The sequence below is a fragment of the Oncorhynchus tshawytscha genome, linkage group LG28 (genome assembly GCF_018296145.1).
Source record: "Oncorhynchus tshawytscha isolate Ot180627B linkage group LG28, Otsh_v2.0, whole genome shotgun sequence".
Taxonomy (NCBI): domain Eukaryota; kingdom Metazoa; phylum Chordata; class Actinopteri; order Salmoniformes; family Salmonidae; genus Oncorhynchus; species Oncorhynchus tshawytscha.
Window position 1 is genome coordinate 20,331,039 of NC_056456.1, and position 18,508 is coordinate 20,349,546.

The 18,508-nt window shown below is 41.2% G+C and overlaps 1 protein-coding gene across 1 annotated transcript in view; it reads left to right on the top strand.

The window, feature by feature from the left end:
• LOC112226882 (TGF-beta receptor type-1) overlaps window positions 1-18,508 on the top strand; it is a 90,235-nt gene that overhangs the window by 34,726 nt on the left and 37,001 nt on the right. The window contains exon 2 of the mRNA XM_024391529.2: window positions 14,047-14,301. Within this exon, the coding sequence (XP_024247297.1) occupies window positions 14,047-14,301 (255 nt within the window). The remainder of the gene's footprint in view (window positions 1-14,046; window positions 14,302-18,508) is intronic.

Consider the following 18,508-nt stretch of genomic DNA (forward strand, 5'->3'; position numbering starts at 1 on the left):
GTATAGCGCTCAGGCACAATACAAGCCAAACAGACACCCGCCATGTTGTGGAGTCAACAGAAGTCAGAAATAGCATTATACATATTCACTTACCTTATGATCTTCATCGGAATGCACTCCCAGGAATCCCAGTAACACAATAAATGTTTGTTTTGTTCGATAAATTCCATAATTTATGTCCAAATACCTCCTTTTTGTTCGCATTTAGTTCACAAATCCAAATTAACGAGGCGCAGGCACTTAGTCCAGACAAAGTCAAAAAGTTATATTACAGTTCGTAGAAACATGTCAAACGATGTATAGAATCAATCTTTAGGATTTTTTTAACATAAATCTTCAATAATGTTTCAACCGGACAATTCCTTTGTCTTTAGAAAGGAAAAGAAACGCAGCTCGTTCTCACGGTCACACGCATGATTTAGCTCATGGCATTCTCCCAGACCTCTTAGTCAAACAGCTCTTATTCGCTCCCCCTTCACAGTAGAAGCCTGAAACACGGTTCTGAAAGCTGTTGACTTCTAGTGGAAGGCGTAGGAAGAGTGCAATCGGACCAAATGTACAATCTTGGATAGGCAAAGACTTGAAAACCTACAAACCTCAGATTTCCCACTTCCTGGTTGGATTTTCTCTGGTTTTTGCCTGCCATAGGAGTTCTGTTATACTCACAGACATCATTCAAACAGCTTTAGAAACGTCAGAGTGTTTTCTATCCAAATCTACTAATAATATGCATATATTAGCTTCTGGGCCTGAGTAGCAGGCAGGTTACTCTGGGCACCTTATTCATCCAAGCTACTCAATACTGCCCCCCGCCATCCATAAGAAGTTAAGAACTACGAAGTTTACGCTGCAAAATACAAAGGTTTCATGGAAGAGGTAATAACTAAAGGTTATGACGAGCAGGTATCACAAGAATAGCGCCTCAGAGAAAGGTAAGGTATGGTACATACCACACCATGGCGTTCACCATAAGCTCAAAGGAACAATAGGAGTGGTGTTTGACTGCTCATCATCATATAAAGGCACATCTCTCAACAGTGAACTCCTTCAAGGCTATGACCTGGCAAACACGCTCATCGGAATCTTGCTAAGAATTCGGCAAGAGCACATTGCCATGATGGCAGACATCGAAGGAATGTTCCATCAAGTACGTGTCCATGAAGATGACTTAGACTTCCTGTGATTCCTATGGTGGAGATTGGAGGAGTACAGAATGACGGTACATCTTTTCGGGTGCTATATTCTCTCCAAGTTGTGCAAACTTTGCACTGTGAAAGACTGTATTGCACTGTGAAAGACAACTTTGAGAAGTACGATGAAGAGGTGATTGAAAGAGTCAAGTCCAACTTCTATGTTGATGACTGCCTCAATTCAGTGGCCACAGAAGAACAAGCCATAGCTCTCACAAAAAAACTCCTGTGTGCTCTCGGGATGGGTTCAAGTTGACCAAGTGGGTAAGCAAGAGCCGTGCTGTGCTAGCTTCTATCCCTGATGAACGCAAAGCCAAGCAGATAAAAGAACTGGACATGGACAGAGAGAAGCTGCCTGTTGAAATGGCACTTGGAATCCGATTGAACATTGAAAGTGATGCGGTTATCTTTCGAGTCACTATCAAGAACAGACCCCTTACAAGAAGAGGTATTCTCTCAACTGTCAGCTCTGTTTATGATCCATTAAGTTTCCTCTCCCCATTCATATTAAAGGCAAAGCAAATTGTTCAAGAGCTGCAAGCTAAAGTGTGGATGGGACGAAGTCATCCTCGACAAACACTCTAATTTCATGGGAGACATGGCCCTCAACTGGACAAGCTGTCCAGATTCCAGATTGACAGGTGCATGATGCCTGATAACTTTGGTCAAGACCACACAGCTGTATCACTTCGGTGACGCAAGTGAACAAGGCTATGGCACGGCAAGTTACCTTGATTTCCCATACCGTTTGTGAACCTATGGGTGACTCCACTCAAGCAGATGACGATCCACAGACTGGAACTTTCTGTAGCAACATTAATTGTGCAAGTTGGCAGGATGTTAAGGTTGGTGCTCCAGATTGAACTTGAGGAGTACACTTTCTGGACTCAGTCTGTGCTAAAATACATCTGCAACGATACCAAGAGATTCCATACCTTTGTAGCTAATAGGGTTGCTGTAATCCGTGACCTATCAAAGCTGTACAGTGGAGGTATTTGAACTCCAAACACAACCAGCTGACAATGCCTCGAGGGTTACATGTTGAAACTTTCCTGAACTCTGAGATGGCTCAAAGGACCAGAATTCCTGGAGAAAGCAGAAACAATGGTTGAAAGTCCCAGAGGAGCTTGGCTCCATCCCTCCGGATGATCCAGAGGTGAGAAAAGATGTCATCGTGAACAGTACAAGTGTAGAAGAAAAGAGTTTGTCCAAAGAGTTAACAAAGTCACTGAAGGAACAAATTGAGGATCAAACTGACGTTTGGAAAAGAAAGTCTCTGCTTCGTCTAGGTCATCCACAGAGAAAAGGACATCATTCGATTTGAGCAAATTCAGCACTTTAAACAAGAGATTTCACTCGTTGGGAAAGGAAGACAATGTGCCAAGGGAAGCGGCTCAATCTGTAAGCTTGATCCAATTGTTGACTATGGCATTCTGAGAGTGAGAGGAAGGTTAAGCAAAGCTGCTATGCCTAAGGAGCTGAAGAATCCTATGATCCTTCCCAAAGACTCCTACATCCCCAGAATGATCTTACTCTACATCCATGAGTGGGTTGGCTACTGGGAGAGATCACATGCTTACCAAACTTCGCCAGCGGTATTGGATACCCTGTGCCAACTCCTTAGCAAGGAAGATCCTTAAAAGCTGTGTCATGTACAGGTGGATGCAAGCTAAAGCTGGAGAACAGAAGATTGCTGACTTTCCACAAGATGTGGTGTCACCTGATTTTCCGCCTTTCACCCATGTGGGCATAGATTACTTCGGCCCCATAGAGGCCACATTCATGTGAAGTGGTATGGTGTGAATCGAGCTGTCCATCTAGAAGTTGCTAGTGATCTGGATACTGATTCCTGCATCAATGCCCTGTGCAGGTTCATCGGTTGAAGGGGCCCAGTAACAAACTTTATTTTTAATTTTTATGTATTTTATTTTTTGCAACATATCCCTGGAACTCATTGAATGTTTTTGGAATTTGGGAACTTTGAATGTGGACTGTATGCATCCTAAACAACCCCGCTTCTGCAGTGGCTATGGTCAATTGGTAAGGAAGCCACTACAGGAAAGATGGGCTAGTTTATAACTAGCGGCTCCCTAAAAATCTTTGACACTAGGCACCTTTGTCTGATCTTTTGGTGTTTTTCAACGGCGTGTTTTGAAGTGTAACACATTTTGATCAAATAAAAGTTATGTCATGTGTGCCGAATACAACACAACCTTACAGTGAAATGCTTACATACAAGCCCTTAATCAACAGTGCAGTGTTTAAGTAAAAAATAGGTAAACAATAGATAAGTAAAGAAATACTTAAAAAAAAAATTTTTTTTTAAATAATAGTAGCGAGGCAACTTACAGGTGGTACCGGTACAGAGTCAATGTGCGGGTGTACCGGTTAGTCGGGCTATTTGAGGTAAAATTTACAGTTGAAGTCGGAAGTTTACATTCACCTTAGCCAAATATATTTAAACTCAGTTTTTCACAAATCCTGACATTTAATCCTAGTAGAAATTTCCTGTTTTAGGTCAGTTAGGATCACCACTTTATTTTAAGAATGTGAAATGTCAGAATAAAGTAGTGATTTATTTCAGATTTTTATTTCTTTCATCACATTCCCAGTGTGTCAGAAGTTTACATACACTCAATTGGTATTTGGTAGCATTGCCTTTAAATTGTTTAACTTGGGTCAAACATTTCGGGTAGCCTTCCACAAGCTTCTCACATAAGTTGGGTGAATTTTGGCCCATTCCTCCTGATAGAGCAGGAGTCAGGTTTGTAACGGAGTCAGGTTTGTTGGCCTCCTTGCTCGCACATGCTTTTTCAGTTCTGCCCACACATTTTCTATAGGATTGAGGTCAGGGCTTTGTGATGGCCATTCCAATAACTTGACTTTGATGTCCTTGAACCATTTTGCCACAACTTTGGAAGAATGCTTGGTATTCATAATGCGCGTTCCCGGATGCTGGATTCATGTCTGGAAATTTCCACTGTCCTCTCATTGAAAGTTGTGTTCCTCCCTCATTTTTTAGAGTAAAAGCCTGAAACAATGCCACATGTAGTGGAAGCCATAGAGATCGTGAACTGCATCATACGTCTTTGTATGGTGGATAGGCTTTCAATGGAAAAACAGGCATTTCAAAATCAAGGCACTTCTTGGATGGATTTTCCTTGGGTTTTCGCCTGCCATATCAGTTCTGTTATACTCACAGACATTATGTAAACAGTTAAGGAAACTTTAGAGTTATCTATCCAACTCTACTAATTAAATGCATAGCCTATCTTCTGGCCTGAGTAGCAGGGCCTGAGTAGCAGGCAGTTTACTTTGGGCACGCTTTTCATCCAAAATTCCGAATGCTGTCCCCTACCCTAGTGAGGATAACAGCCTCCACTCTTCTGGGAAGGCTTTCCACTAGATGTTGGAACATTGTTGCGTTCCAATTCATCCCAATGGTGTTTGAGGGGTTTGGACATGATTTGGAAAATACTCTATAATAACAAGGCAAAAACAGTTAAACTTTTTGAAATGTGTAAAAAACTGATATCACGTTTACTTAAGTAATCAGACCCCCTTTACTCAGTACTTTTGTTGAAGCACTTTTGGCAGGGATTTCAGCCTTGAGTCTTCTTGTGTATGACTCTACAAGCTTGGCACACTTGTATTTGGAGAGTTTCTCCCATTCTTCTCTGCAGATCATCTCAAGCTCTCCGGTTAGATGGGGAGTGTTGCACTTCTATTTTCAGGTCTCTTCAGAGATGTTCAATTCTGGGTTCTGGCAGGGCCACTCAAGGACATTCCGAGACTTATCCTGAAGCCACTCTTGCGTTGTCTTGGCTATATGCTTAGGGTTGTTGTCCTGTTGGGTGAACCATCGCCCCAGTCTGAGCTCCTGCGCTCTCTGGAGGAGGTTTTCATCAAGGGCCTCTCTGTACTTTGCTCTGTTCATCTTGCCCTAAATCCTTACTAGTCTCCCAGTCCCTGCCGCTGAAAAGCATTGCCACAGCATGATGCTGCCACCACTTTGCTTCACAGTAGGGACGGTGCAAGGTTTCCTCCAGATGTGACGCTTGGCATGCAGGCCAAAGAGTAAAATCTTGGTTTCATTAGACCAGAGAATTCCTCATGGTCTGCGAGTCCTTTAGGTGCCTTTTGCCAAACTCTGAGTGGGCTGTCATGTGCCTTTTACTGAGGAGTGGTTTCTGTCTGACCACTCTACCATAAAGGCCTGATTGGTGGAGTCCCTCAGAGATGGTTGTCCTTCTGGAAGGTTCTACCTTCTCCACAGAGGAACTCCAGAGCTCTGTTAGTGACCATCGGGGTCTTGGTCACCTCCCTGGGCAAGGCCCTTTCCCCCCGATTGCTCAATTTGGCCCGGCAGCCAGCTCTAGGTAGAGTCTTGGTGGTTCCAAACTTCTTCCATTTAAGAATGATGGAGGCCACTGTGTTCTTGGGGACCTTCAATGCTGCAGACATTTTTTGGTACCCTTACCCAGATCTTTGCCTCGACACAATCCTGTCTCTGAGCTCGACGGACAATTGCTTCGACCTCATGGTTTGGTTTTTGCTCTGACATGCACTGTCAACTGTGGGACCTTTTTTATATAGATGGGTGTGTGCCTTTCCAAATCATGTCCAATCAATTGAATTTACCACAAGTGGACTCCAGTCAAGTTGTAGAAACATCTCAAGGATGATCAATGGAAACAGGATGTACCTGAGCTCAATTTTGAGTCTCATAACAAAAGGGTCTGAATACTTAAGTAGGTTATGCACTGAATGTCTTTAAAGTAGTTTCTTTATCAAATCAAATCAAATCAAATTTTATTTGTCACATACACATGGTTAGCAGATGTTAATGCGAGTGTAGCGAAATGCTTGTGCTTCTAATTCCGACAATGCAGTAATAATGAGCAAGTAATCTAACTAGATATCTATCTATCAGATATCTATTCAAATACTTTTTAAAAAGTAGTCTTTTTTTTTGAATATCTATTAGTTGTTGTCCCTTCCAAAGTAACTTTCTTCCCCCGTGAAAACCATATATTTTATTCCCCACAAAGCATAGTTAAAACAATAGTTATCTCAGGTTTGATGGATCCCTCAGTCAGTGCTACAGGATACATGATCAGACTGCCACTCTACCATGGCCCATTCTCTCTCACATAACTACTCTCCCTCCCCTGACTCTCTCTGCAGTACTGCTGCCATTACAACTCCCACTCAAGTCCCGACCCCAAGATTCTCTCTAGGAATGCAGCAGATGTCCATTTACTCCTAGCATTCCTTTAATGGCCGCCCTCTATCTCCCTCTCCGATCTTGTTTCAAGCCAGAGCTCTAGAAGTCCGTCTAGCCAGCCTGCTATCCCAAACTGCTTTAATTGTACCCTGTGGTTTAATGCAAGGCTGTTTTGAGGTTTGGCCTGTTGCTCCTCCGGTGTTTGTGTGTGTGGTGTGTGTGGTCACAGGAGCTCGCTGCAGGTTGAGTATATTGCAGGGCCCACTACATCTGGCCTGTGTTAGCTGCAGCTCTGCATGGTGCCACTGTTACACACACACACACCTCCTTCCAGCCTCCCTGTGTAACCTGAGCTATGGGACCAAAGGCTGAAGAATAAGAACTCTCTAGAGTCTGGACTCTCCTGTTGCAGTAAAAGCATTAGCAACACTTTCCAGCTACTTACGGTGTGTCCTGTAGCATCTGCGGTTGCAACCCACTATCAACCACATTGTGTAGGCTACTTACAAACCACAGCTGCTGTGATCACATTTATCCTGAAATTACTGCTCTGAAAGAACATCCTTACCTGTTGTGCACAAAGAATGCCAATTTTCAATGGCTGGTTCATATTCCGGACAAACAGAGAAATGTTAAGGTGTTGACTTGCTATGCTTATTTGTTCTTTTGTTTTAATATGTAATATAGTACAATGGGTTCTGTCAACAAAATCATTGAAATATTGTAATAATAATGAAATCATAATCAATAAAAATGTTGTGAGTCTGCGTCTGAACTAGCTGTCGAATTATTGCTTCCTCTGTCCTCGTTTCCTCTACTCCTTGCCTCTGCTTGAAAGTACATTTTAGCCTGAGGGGAGGAACCTTCACTCCTCTCCCCCAATATGCTTTGAAAGGGAGGTGAGGAATCGGGGGGAGGGGAAATCAAGGGGAGAATCTCGATTCCTCATGTCCTCTCTTCTCACCTTCTCAAAACCCATTGTATAAGGTGAGAGGGAAGGACCTCTGACCTTCTCATCCAATGGGTTTTGAGGATGAAACAAATCAAGGAAATGCAATTGAACTCTTCTTAGGACAGAGGAAGCAAGTATTTGACAGGTATTAAAGCCCCCATGCAGTCTTTCTAATTTTGTTCATATCACTGTATGTCTAATAAATCACAGTTTATTTAATGAAAATAACTCCAATATGTTTTGAATGCATCAAAGCTGGGACCAAGAGACAGAAGCTGTTTTTCAATCTCATCAGACTGCTAAACAGCCATCACTAACACATCAGAGGCGGCTGCCTATAGACATGGATTAGGACTCACTGGCCACTTTTAGAAATGGATCACTAGCTACTTTAATGTTTCTGTATCAAGAATTACTCATCTCGTATGTATAACCTGCACTCCACACTATTCTATGGTATCTTAGTCACTTTTTAAATGGTGTTTTACATATTGCATCACCCATTTCATATGTATATACTGTATTGTATTATATATTACAACACTTACTGTTAAACAGCCATCTCCAGCACATCAGAGGATTCTGCCTATAGACATCGCTTAGGAATCACTGGCCGCTTTATTAAAGTGGCTAGTGTTTCATTTCCTTAATGTCTTCGTATCATGCATTACTCATCTCATATGTATCTGGGGCTTCAGGTAGCAAAGTGGTTAGAGCGCTGGGCCAGTAACCGAAAGGTTGCTGGATCGATTCCTCGAGCTGACAAGGTAAAAATCTGTCGTTCTGCCCCTGAACAAGGCAGTTAACCCACTGTTCCCTGGTAGGCCATCATTGTAAATAAGAATTTGTTCTTTACTGACTTGCCTAGTTAAATAAATATTGCATCACCCATCTCATATGTGTATACTGTATTCTATACTATACCACTATTTTAGTCCAATGCCGCTCTGACGTGTATATATTCTTAATCAATTTCTTACTTAGATTTATGTGTATATGTTGTGAAACTGTTAGGTATTACTGTACTGTCGGAGCTAGAAGCATAAGTATTTCGCTACACCTGCAATAACATCCGTTAAACACGTGTATGTGACCAATACATTTGATTTTGAATCATTTATTTTCCTGAGCCTCCTTTTGGCCCTAAATGTTCAGTCTGATCATGTGGGTGTTTAGGAAACAAATGTGAAGATATTTACATACACCGCCCTGATTGGATGATAAGCTGTTCTAGAGCCCACCCCTTTACCCAAATGAACAGTCATTGGTCTGTTAAGCTAAGGACCCTGGGACTAAACAGCTCCCTCTGCAACTGGTTCCGAGACTTCCTGACGGGCTGCCCCCAGGTGGTAAGGGTAGGGTAGATAACACATAAGCCACACTGATATCAACACGGGGTCCCCTCAGCCTCAGGTGTGCGTGTTAAGTCCCCTCCTGTACTCCCTGTTCACTCATGACTGCACGGCCAGGCACAACTCCAACACCATCATTAAGTTTAATGATGACAAAAAATGTTAGGCCTTATCACTGACAACAATGAGACGGCCTATAGGGAGGAGGTCAGAGACCTGACCATCTGGTGCAAGGACAACAACCTCTCCGTCAGCGTGATCAAGACAAAAGAGATGGTTGTGGACTACAGGAAAAAGAGGACCGAGCACGGTTGAGAGCTTCAAGTTCCTTGGCGTCCACATCAACAACAAACTAACATTGTCCAAGCACACCGTGACAGCCGTGAAGAGGGCATGGGTCCTAGGATCCTCAAGATTTGACAGCTGCACCATCGAGAGCATCCTGACGGGTTGCATCACTGCCTGGTATGGCAACTGCTCAGCCTCCGAACGCAAGGCACTACAGAGGGTCGTGCGTATGGACCAGTACATCAACGGGGCCAAGCTTCCTGCCATCCAGGACCTCCTATACCAGGCGGTGTCAGAGAAAGGCCCTAAAAATCGTCAAATACTCCATCTACCCTAGTCATAGACTGTTCTCTCTATTACCGCGTGGCAAGCGGTACCGGAGCACCAAGTCTACATCCAAGAGGCTTCTAAACTGTTTCTACTTTCCAAGCCATAAGACTCCTGAACAGCTATTGAAATGGCTACCCAGACCATTTTTTTTTAGGTATTTTCTTAACTGCATCGTTGGTTAGTGGCATTTCACTGTAAGGTGAACACCTGTTGTATTCCGCGCATGTGTCAAATAGCATTTGGTTTGATAATCAGATCACATTCTGACGTCATAATGTGGGCCAAAAGTTCCATCCCACCTGAACAAGCTTCTTTTTTTTTTACACAGCTTTTACACAAAAAAAAGAGCATTTCGACTTCTGTACGGCCATTTATATCACTTAACAATGTCTACACTGCATTTATCATAAATTTGATGCCATTTTAATGGACAAAAAAAAGTTTGCTTCTCTTTCAAAAACAAGGACATTTCTTTATGTTACAGCCTTATTCTAAAATGGATTTAAAAAATAATCATCAATCTACACACTACCCCATAATGACAACAAAAACAGTTTTTTAGAAATTTCTTCACATTTATAAAAATTTTAAAAACGGAAATATCACATTTACATAAGAATTCAGACCCTTTACTCAGTACTTTGTTAAGTGCACGGAGCCCGCTAAAAATTCCACAAAATACCGTGATCCTACATAAATAGTCATATTAAACATTCATGAAAATACAAGTGTCTAACATGTATCGAAAGCCTAGAATCTTGCTAATCCAACTGCGTTGTCAGATTTTAAAAAGGATTTACTGCGAAAGAATACGATGCGATTATCTGAGCATAGAGCCCCATTAAAAAAATTTTTTTAACCAGCACAGGCGTAACATAATCACAAACTGCATTAAAATAAATTGTTTACCTTTGACGATCTTTGTCTGTTTGCAATTCCAATGCTCATTCTTACACAATGAATGATCTTTTGTTTGATAAAATCCATTTTTATAGCCTAACACGAAACATTTTGTGAACCGCTTGTGTCGTGAATTCCATTTTCGACGACACATTCCAGGTAAATAACCCACACAGAACGTGACTTTTCCAGTCATGTTTGGTTTCACTGCAATCAACTGGTTTGTTTGTAACACAATCAAACCTGATGGGCCATTTTGCGGAACATATTGACTGAAAGAAACCGATTTGAAGACAAGTCATGACATCATTGTGCACCAATGATTTGCCCGCTGTTTCGTTGATTGACTGTCTTTTAACCCAATGACCACTGATCGTCTTGAAATCTAGCTGGGTAGATAGCCAATGAGCTGAGCTAAAGGGCAATAGGCCATGTTTTTGTGTTGCAAGACCAACCCATGTAGTAAGCTCCAGCGTAAAGTGAGTCATTCGCTATTGAAGTTTCATACCGGAAGGAGAAACACATATTACGCAATGCATTCAGCTGTTTATATATCAATCATTATGGCGACTAAGTCAGGGAAAGCTAAATCTAAGTCTAGATATACAGATGTACACACAATTTTAGAATAAATTGATTGGGAAGGTGAGACAGAGATTGTTGTAGGACGATTCATTTAGCGATTGTGGAGGAATATTCTTTTGAACAGGAGATGACATCGTTTTGGACTGGTAAGTTCTTATCATGCTAATGCCTTTGTTTGAAATTAATAATATAAAATATTACTTGTGATTTTTTTTTAAATTTTAGAAGCAATATATAAACATGTAATGTCATAAATGTAAGATGCGTGTGTCTGCTGCCCCACCCCAACCCACATGAAATAGCCTATTTCAGGCTGTTGGGGGGAGGGCAGGCCCACACAACAATGGCCAAAGTGAAATGGAGACAGTAGATACAGCTGGTCTGTTGTAATATAATAAAGACAGTAGATCTAGCTCAAATGTCATATAAAAGATACAGTAGATCTAGCAGGTCATAATAATGTATTCAACCTTATGTTCCCTGTACTCTCTATATACAGTGGGGCAAAAAAGTGTTTAGTCAGCCACCAATTGTGCAAGTTCTCCCACTTAAAAATATGAGAGGCCTGTAATTTTCATCATAGGTACACTTCAACTATGACAGACAAAATGAGAAAAAAAATCCAGAAAATCACATTGTAGGATTTTTAATGAATTTATTTGCAAATTATGGTGGAAAATAAGTATTCGGTCACCTACAAACAAGCAAGATTTCTGGCTTCTTCTCTTTACAGGCCTCTCCTTTTTAAGTGGGAGAACTTGCACAATTGGTGGCTGACTAAATACTTTTTTGCCCCATTGTATACATCTGCTTATTATACCTGTTGATACAGGTCTCATATGTGAAACTATTCTAACTGAACATTTTCTTTCACAGTGACACTGACTCCGAATGGAAGTCTTATCCGGTGTCCTGTGTGAATTTAAGTATGCTCTCTCTAATTCTCTCTTTCTCTCTCGGAGGACTTGAGCCCTAGGACCATGCGTCAGGACTACCTGGCATGATGACTCCTTGCTGTCCCCAGTCCACCTGGCCTTGCCGCTGTTCCAGTTTCAACTGTTCTGCCTGCGTCTATGGACCCTAAACTGTTCATTTTTTCTCTTGAGGTGCTGTCCTGTTGCACCCTCTACAAGCACTGTGATCTCCACCCGGCACAGCCAGAAGAGGACTGGCCACTCCTCATAGCCTGGTTCCTAGGTTTTTGCCTTTCTAGGGAGTTTTTCCTAGCCACTGTGCTTCTACACCTGCATTGCTTGCTGTTTGGGGTTTTAGGCTGGGGCTATATAAATAGATTTGGTTTGATAGAGGACAAGAGGGTCTTTCAAATATTGAAAGTGTGTAAATAGTTACCCATGTTATTTTGTAAATGTATATATTTTTTTTTTTCATGTATTTTTTTTAATCAATTATTATTTTTTTCCTTCTTTTTTTCAAATTTTTGGGGGGTTGTTTTAGAATACCATTTTGGTATTTTGTATATAGTTATTTGTTTCAAAATGTATACCTTCACCAATTTGGCCACTTGGGTACATTTGGGCTACTTGTGTGGGACACCTGGGTCACTTCATGATAAATGTCATGTAGCATACTCATTTTTGGAAGTTATCATTCTGAAACTTTGCACAAGTACTGTGGCCCTCTTATATTTTTCACTGAAATTGTCCCCATCATCCTATTTGAATGTTTGTTTTATCTTGTTCATTGTAAAGATGATACAAAAATAAAAAACGTTTTTTTCATTGTTTTATCTAAACCAGATCTATTGTGTTATATTCTCCTACATTCACATTCACATGTACACAAACTTCAGAGTGTTTTCTTTCAAATGGTACCAAGAATATGCATATCCTTGGTTCTGTGCCTGAGCTACAGGCTGTTAGATTTGGGTATGTCTTCAGGCAGAAATTGCACAAAGTATGGGGGGAGCTGTAACAGGTTTTAAAGCACCATAGGCAGTGATTACAGCCTCAAATCTTCTTGGGTTTTGCTCTACAAGCTTTGCACACCTGTATATCCCATTCTTCTCTGCAGATCCTCTCAAGCTCTGTCAGGTTGGATGGGGAGCAGCACAGCAATTTTCAGGTCTCTCCGGAGATGTTTGATTGGGTTCAAGTCCGGGCTCTGGCGGGGCCACTTGAACAGTCAGAGACTTGTCCCGAAGCCACTGCGTTGTCTTGGCTGTGTGTTTAGGGCTTTGTCTTGTCGGAAGGTAAACCTTCATCCCAGTCTGAGGTCCTGAGCACTCTGGTGCAGGTTTTCATCAAGGATCTCTCAGTACTTTGCTCCGTTCATCTTTCCCTCGATCCTGACTAGTCTCCCAGTCCCTTCCGCTGAAAAACATCCCTACAGCATGATTCTGCCACACCCCCATGCTTTACCGTAGGGATTGTGTTGCCATGGTGAGCAGTGCCTGGTTTCCTCCAGATGTGACCCTTGGCATTTAGGCCAAATAATTAAATCTTGGTTTGATCAGACCAGATAACATTGTTTATCATGGTCAAAGAGTCCTTTTTAGGTGCCTTTTGGCAAACTCCAAGTTGGCTATCATTTGCCTTTTACTGCGGAGTGGATTTTGAGTGGACTCAATTTTAAGTCTCATAGCAAAGGGTCTGAATACTTATGTAAATAAGATATTTCTGTTTTTTTTTAAATACATTTGCTAAGATTTCTAAACCTGTTTTTAGCTTGTCCATTATGGGGGATTTGTGTGTAGATTGATATTTTAGAACAAGGCTGTAATGTAAGAAAATGTGCTGAGTGTCTGAGTACTTTCAGAATGCACTGTGTGTTTTGGTAATCTTCATCTTGCATGCCTTGCAAGTTCACCTATTCGCTATGACACAGAAAATAATGTTTTGTGATAACTGCACTGTGATTGTAATTAAATGGGTAACATTGTTTGTTTTTTTGGTTAGTGATTTTTTTTCTTAACGTTAAAGATCCCAACTTTGTTTTTAACATTTAAATGTTAACACCCCTGTTTAAACAGGGTTTGATTCAACTCATGACTTATATTGAGAGTATCGATGTTCCCCCCTTTTACAGCTTAATATTTTGACACAAAAAAAAGGCAAATGGTCATTAATTACTTTGTATCAGCTCCAAACAGCTGTCCACTACAAGACATGCTCACGGATACTTTAGTTTATAGAAAGACCCGTGTCCCTTCTTTTTCTGTGTTATGTGTAATCAATAACTACCTTTCTCTCTTTCCTCCTTTAGCATTGCAGTGCCACTGCCAGTGGTGTAGTAACAGCACCTGCTACACGGACGGCCTGTGCTTTGTGTCCTTCGTGAAGTCAGGCAGTAAGATGGTGGCACAGGGGAGCATGTGTTTACCTGAGGCAGACCTCATCCCTAAGGACAGGCCATTTGTCTGCGCCCCATCGAAAAAAGAGAACACTGGGGTGGTCCCTGTCTGCTGCAACACAGACATGTGTAACAAAGACCCCGATCCGGGCGACTACTCGTTGACATGTAAGTGTCTGATATGGCTCGAGTCTCATCTCTCACACACTCGCATGCCCTGCCACAAATCCACCACTAGTTCATAGGCAATTGCAGTGTAACTGTGTACAGTAGATCTGAAGGGAGTAAATAGAAGGAAGTGGTGTGGTGAAAATGTTGCCCAACATATTACCATACCTCTCATCATATTACCATATTGCTTATACTTTCCCAATCATTTCAGATATACAAAAATGCTTTGGGGTAGGGATTAGGAATGGGCAACAACACGATAACAATGGCATGGAGACTGATTTTTCACTTTAGAATACATGTCAAACAAAAACCAATGACTGCAAAGTTAAACCATACAACTCAATGCACAAGAACAATGTTTGACAGTTTCCACATACATTTTTACAAAACACTTTTACTTGAAGAACAGTGCAGATGCAAAGTTTGGTAACAAAATGACCGCACAAACCATCATTCTGTTACCAAACTTTGCATCTGCACTGTAAGTAAATTGTTTTTTTTTTCATGTTCAGTGGAAATTGTTGAAAGTAGTCCTTGTGCATAGAGTTTTATGGTTTGTTTAACTTTGCAGTAATTGGTTTTCAACTTGGTCTCAGAGCATTTCGTATTATTCAGTACGTAAATTCGGGACCCTCAATTTTAGTATGAAATGTTACGTTTCATGTGGTATGTATTAATTTGTGGATGTACATCGCCCATTTCATATGATATTTTATGAATTACAATTTGTGTTATACAGTAATAATAATAATTAGCAAAATATACAATATTTCACTACTTAGAAAAATATACAAAATGTTACGAATTCTAGCTAGCTAGCTAACATTAGCTAGGCGGGTTATCTTACATGCTGTTAGGTTCTTATTTTTCAGAGTAAATAACTCGCGGACACTAGAGAAGCTTAACCTGTTGCGTCGAGCCATCCCGGATCCGGGAATTACCATAACGCAACGTTAACTATTCATGAAAATCGCAAATGAAATGAAATTAATATGCTAGCTCTCAAGCTTAGCCTTTTGTTAACAACACTGTCATCTCAGATTTTCAAAATATGCTTCTCAACCATAGCAAAACAAGCATTTGTGTAACAGCTAGCGCAGCCAGCGTAGCATTTAGCATTAGCAGGCAACATTTTCACAAAAACCAGAAAATCATTCAAATAAAATCATTACCTTTGAAGAACTTCAGATGTTTTCAATGAGGAGACTCTCAGTTAGATAGCAAATGCTCCGTTTTTCCTGAAAGATTATTTGTTTAGGAGAAATCACTCCGTTTGGTGCGTCATGTTTAGCTATGAAAAAAACCTGTATCCAGGAGTGTAATTATCCCCGCAGCTCATTAGCATAACACAACATTAACTATTCATGAAAATCGCAAATGAAATGAAATTAATATGCTAGCTCTCAAGCTTAGCCTTTTGTTAACAACACTGTCATCTCAGATTTTCAAAATATGCTTCTCAACCATTGCAAAATAAGCATTTGTGTAACAGCTAGCGCGGCTAGCGTAGCATTTAGCGTTAGCATCAGCAGACAACATTTTTACAAAAAACAGAAAATCATTCAAATAAAATCATTACCTTTGAAGAACTTCAGATGTTTTCAATGAGGAGCTAGCTTTCTGGGCATGCGCCTCTATCTAACAGTACACTTGAAGTGACCCTCGTTCTGAACAGGGCTACTTCTTCATTACACAAAGGAAAAACCTCAACCAATTTCTAAAGACTGTTGACATCCAGTGGAAGCGGTAGGGACTGCAAGAAAGTCCCTTAGAAATCTGGATTCCAATGAAAACTCATTGAAAAGAGAGTGACCTCAAAAAAAATCTGAATGCTTTGTCCTCGGGTTTTCACCTGCTAAATAAGTTCTGTTATACTCACAGACATGATTCAAACAGTTTTAGAAACTTCAATGTGTTTTCTATCCAAATCTACTAATAATATGCATATCTTCTGGGGATGAGTAGCAGGCAGTTGAATTTGGGCATTTCATCCAGATGTGAAAATACTGCCCCCTGTCACCAAGTAGTTATTAAGCATGTCCCAGTTTAGGTCACCTAGCAGCACGAGCTCTGAAGATAGATGGGGGGCAATCAGTTCACATATGGTGTCCAGAGCACAGCTGGGGGCAGAGGGTGGTCTATATATAGCAGGCGGCAACGGTGAGAGACTTGTTTTAGAGGTGGATTTTTAAAAGTAGAAGTTCAAATTGTTTGGGTACAGACCTGGACAGGAGGACAGAACTCTGCAGGCTATCGCTGCAGTAGATTGCAACACCGCCCCCTTTGGCCATTCTATCTTGTCTGAAAATGTTGTAGTTAGGGATTGAGATTTCAGAGTTTTTGGTGGTCTTCCTAAGCCAGGATTCAGACACGGCTAGGACATCCGGGTTGGCAGTGTGCTAAAGCAGTGAATAAAACAAACTTAGGGAGGAGGCTTCTAATGTTAACATGCATGAAACCAAGGCTATTACAGTTACAGAAGTCATCAAAAGAGAGCGCCTGGGGAATAGGAGTGGAGCTTAGGCACTGCAGGGCCCGGATTCACCTCTACATCACCAGAGGAACAGAGGAGTAGGATAAGGGTACGGCTCAAAGCTATGAGAATTGGTCGTCGAGGACGTCCGGAACAGAGAGTAAAAGGAGAAGGTTTCTGGGGGCGATAAAATCGCTTCAAGGTATAATGTACCGACAAAGGTATGGTAGGATGTGAATACAGTGGAGGTAAACCTAGGCATTGAGTGATTATGAAAGAGATATTGTCTGTTTGGATAAGGTATAATGAGCAGGGCTAGAGGCTCTACAGTGAAATAAGCCAATAAACACTAACCAGAACAGCAATGGACAAGGCATATTGACATTAAGGAGAGGCATGCTTAGCCGAGTGATCATAAGGGTCCAGTGAGTAGTGAGGTTGGTTGGGGTCACGGCGATTCAGACAGCTAGCCGGGCCATGGGTAGCAAGCTGGCAGAAGATGGAGATCTGTTCTTAGCCACCTTGTGCGTTTCCGTCGGCAGATTAGTGGGGTTCCGTGTGGTAGAAGGGACCAATCCAATTGGCAAAATAGTCATAGTGGCCCAAGAAAATTGTTGGATAGACCTATTCAGATAGCAGCCGATAAGACAGCTAACGATTAGCGGGCCGCAGATGGGCGTTCAGGTAACGTCGCGACGGAGGGGCCAGTTGATGAAAATTTATACAAATCTAAAAGTAACTTCCATTGACAATATGTAACAATAGCATATATAAAGCCACTCGAATAAAAACATTGCAGCCTGTAGAAAATATCCTATAAATCACATTGGCTACGCATTACCTGTTTTAACTATTAACTTTGTCTGGCTTGAAGCTGGTGCTAGCAAACTTGCAACATTTAACAAAATATTCTGGGCACTCAATTTCCTGGGCCACTGAGCTCCGGAAAGACACAACTGTGGGTTAGTTGCGTAAGGGATAAGAAGTAATCAGGTAGGCCTATTTTATGACGTTTCCACCAAATCAGAGCATGACATTTTTTCCCCTTTTCACTCTGAGTGGTTTTTGAAAGGGAGAGAGCAGGAAAGATTTTTCAAATGGGCTACGTTGAACTATTTTCATTCTCAATGGATGTAAAAACAGACTTTGCTTTGCCTCAAACAGTAGGGAAACAAATTACTTTGAGAAGCTACACAGTGATGTTGAGTTAAGACAATCAGAAATAGTATCAGACCCCCAAAATGGGCATTTATAAGTCTACATTTTCACGCAAGCCAGGTAGCCTAGCCTACTCCTATGCGTAATCAGGTTTGTGTGCTTACTCAAGATTGACAGGAGTGCTCCAAACAAGACAATTAATAAATTGACAACTTCTAAATAGAATAAAAATAAACCAAAACTTCTCTCACAAGTGTAGCCTAGGTTGTACGCTCTGCAAACAACGTGTCCACTCCTACAACGGCAACAGTAAGACTGTAGTATAAATAATATATTGAATGCATCAACAGAAATTAGCGTAATCAAACAAACATTTTAGATTAGAATTGATTGTAATTTGAGGTAAATGTGATACTGGTGTGCCATACATGTTTTAAATATATATTTGCCACTGCTCGACTAAAACAAATCTCGACCAAACAACAGACCAAACAATCAACCAGTCGACTAAAAAAATCCTCATCAAAATCTGTCTGTTTTAAGCTGGAGACGTTTTTTTGCATGGGATGC